The sequence below is a fragment of the Primulina tabacum genome, chromosome 4, assembly GCF_025594145.1.
Source record: "Primulina tabacum isolate GXHZ01 chromosome 4, ASM2559414v2, whole genome shotgun sequence".
In the NCBI taxonomy this organism is placed as follows: domain Eukaryota; kingdom Viridiplantae; phylum Streptophyta; class Magnoliopsida; order Lamiales; family Gesneriaceae; genus Primulina; species Primulina tabacum.
Window position 1 is genome coordinate 11,700,450 of NC_134553.1, and position 1,779 is coordinate 11,702,228.

General features: G+C 38.7%; 1 protein-coding gene across 1 annotated transcript; it reads left to right on the forward strand.

The window, feature by feature from the left end:
* The first annotated feature begins 727 nt into the window (after positions 1-727).
* Positions 728-1,378, forward strand: LOC142541828 (uncharacterized). The gene has a single exon (XM_075648284.1). The coding sequence runs from the start codon at positions 728-730 to the stop codon at positions 1,376-1,378; it is 651 nt and encodes a 216-aa protein (XP_075504399.1).
* The last annotated feature ends 401 nt before the right edge of the window (positions 1,379-1,779 follow it).

The following is a 1,779-nucleotide window of genomic DNA, read 5'->3' on the forward strand; positions in this document are numbered from 1 at the left end:
GAAAGATTGTCAAGATGGAAATACTTTCTATGGACAATATGAGGCACCGGTGAATCATGTGGGGACTCAAAGTCGTCCTAGGAATGACCCGTACTCAAAATCATACAATCCTGGATGGAGACAACACCCCAACTTCTCATGGGGTGGTCAAAACAGTCAGAGTCGCTCACAGGGAGGACAACAATATGGAAAGCAGCCGATGTATAGATCTGACCTATAGAGGGAAAGTCTAGTTTGGAGCATATGATGTCAAAGTTTATCTCATTCACTGAAACCAGACTACAAAACCAGGATGCATCGATAAAAAGGATTAGACAATCAAATAGGGCAGTTGGCCAAGATGATCGCGAGTAGAGAGCTGGGAACCTTGCCAAGCTACACTGAAACAAATCCAAAATAGCAAGTGAAGGCCATTGAATTGAGGAATGGAAGAATGCTTGAACAAGTGGAAAGCGGAAAATTAAGAAACGGGAGGAAGAAGCTGAACTACAAACAGGTAAGCATGGAAATTCTTCACCTTCCCCACTGCAGAGTTGAAAATTATTATTCATTCACCTTTTCCTACAGCACTGAAAAAGGCAAAGATTGATGTGTAATTTTGTAATTTTCTTGAAGTTTTTAAGAAATTGCATATCAATATTCTTTTTGCCGATGTTTTGATGCAAATTTCTAGCTATGCAAATTTTTTAAAAGATATCTTAGCAAATAGAGGAAGTTAGAGGATCATATGACTGTGAACTTAACAGAGAATTGCTTGGCTTTGGTACAGAACAAGATCAAACCCAAGACAAAAAATCCAGAGAGTTTTTATATACCTTGCATGATTGGTGATATGGTGTCTCATAAAACTCTATGTGACATCGATGCAATTATTAATCTGATGCCCTTTTCTGTGTTTAAAAAACTTGGGTTGGGTAAGCCAAAGCCTACGAGAATGTCATTGCAGCTAGCAGACAGGTCCATCAAGTACCAACGTCCAGTGATTGAGGATGTCCTGGTCAAAGTAGAGAAGTTTATTTTCCCTGTAGACTTTATGGTACTTGACATGGAAGATGACTTAGAGATGCCCTTTATTTTAGGAAGATCATTTCTTGCAATGGGCAAGGCTCTCATTGACGTCCAAGAAGGAAAGTTGAGATTAGGAGTGAGAGAAGAAGAAATTACTTTTGATGTCTTTAATGTTCTTAAACACACCTTGCACACTGATGATTGCTTTAGAATTGATGTTGTTGATTTAGTTGTTTGCAACTTTGTGCAGGATGTTATGAAGGATCCACTTGAGGCCACACTCACGAGTGAGTTGCACGAGGAAGAGCTAGACGAGATGAAATATGAAATTGTGGCATATTTGAATGCCAACCTTCCATGGAAGAAATAAGTCAAGAAGAGACTAGAAGATTTGAGAGATTGAAGAGATGCGGCCCCTCATAATTCAAGTATAGAAGAACCACCAATCCTTGAGCTCAAACCCCTACCTCCTCATCTGAAGTACGTATATTTAAGTGAGAATAATAATTTTCCTGTTATTATTTCTTCTTCTTTGACAGGGACGATGGATGAAAATTTGTTGAAAATTCTCGACGAGCACAAGAGTGCGTTTCCTTGGAAGGTGGAAATCAAGGGAATTAATCCATCAATCTATATGCATAAAATTTTGATAGAGGAGAAGTATACACCATTGGTGCAACCTCAACCGAAGACTCAACCCGAAAATGCAAGATATAGTGAAAGTTGAAACCATTAAAATTTTGTTGCAGGTATTAACCACCCTTTACATTT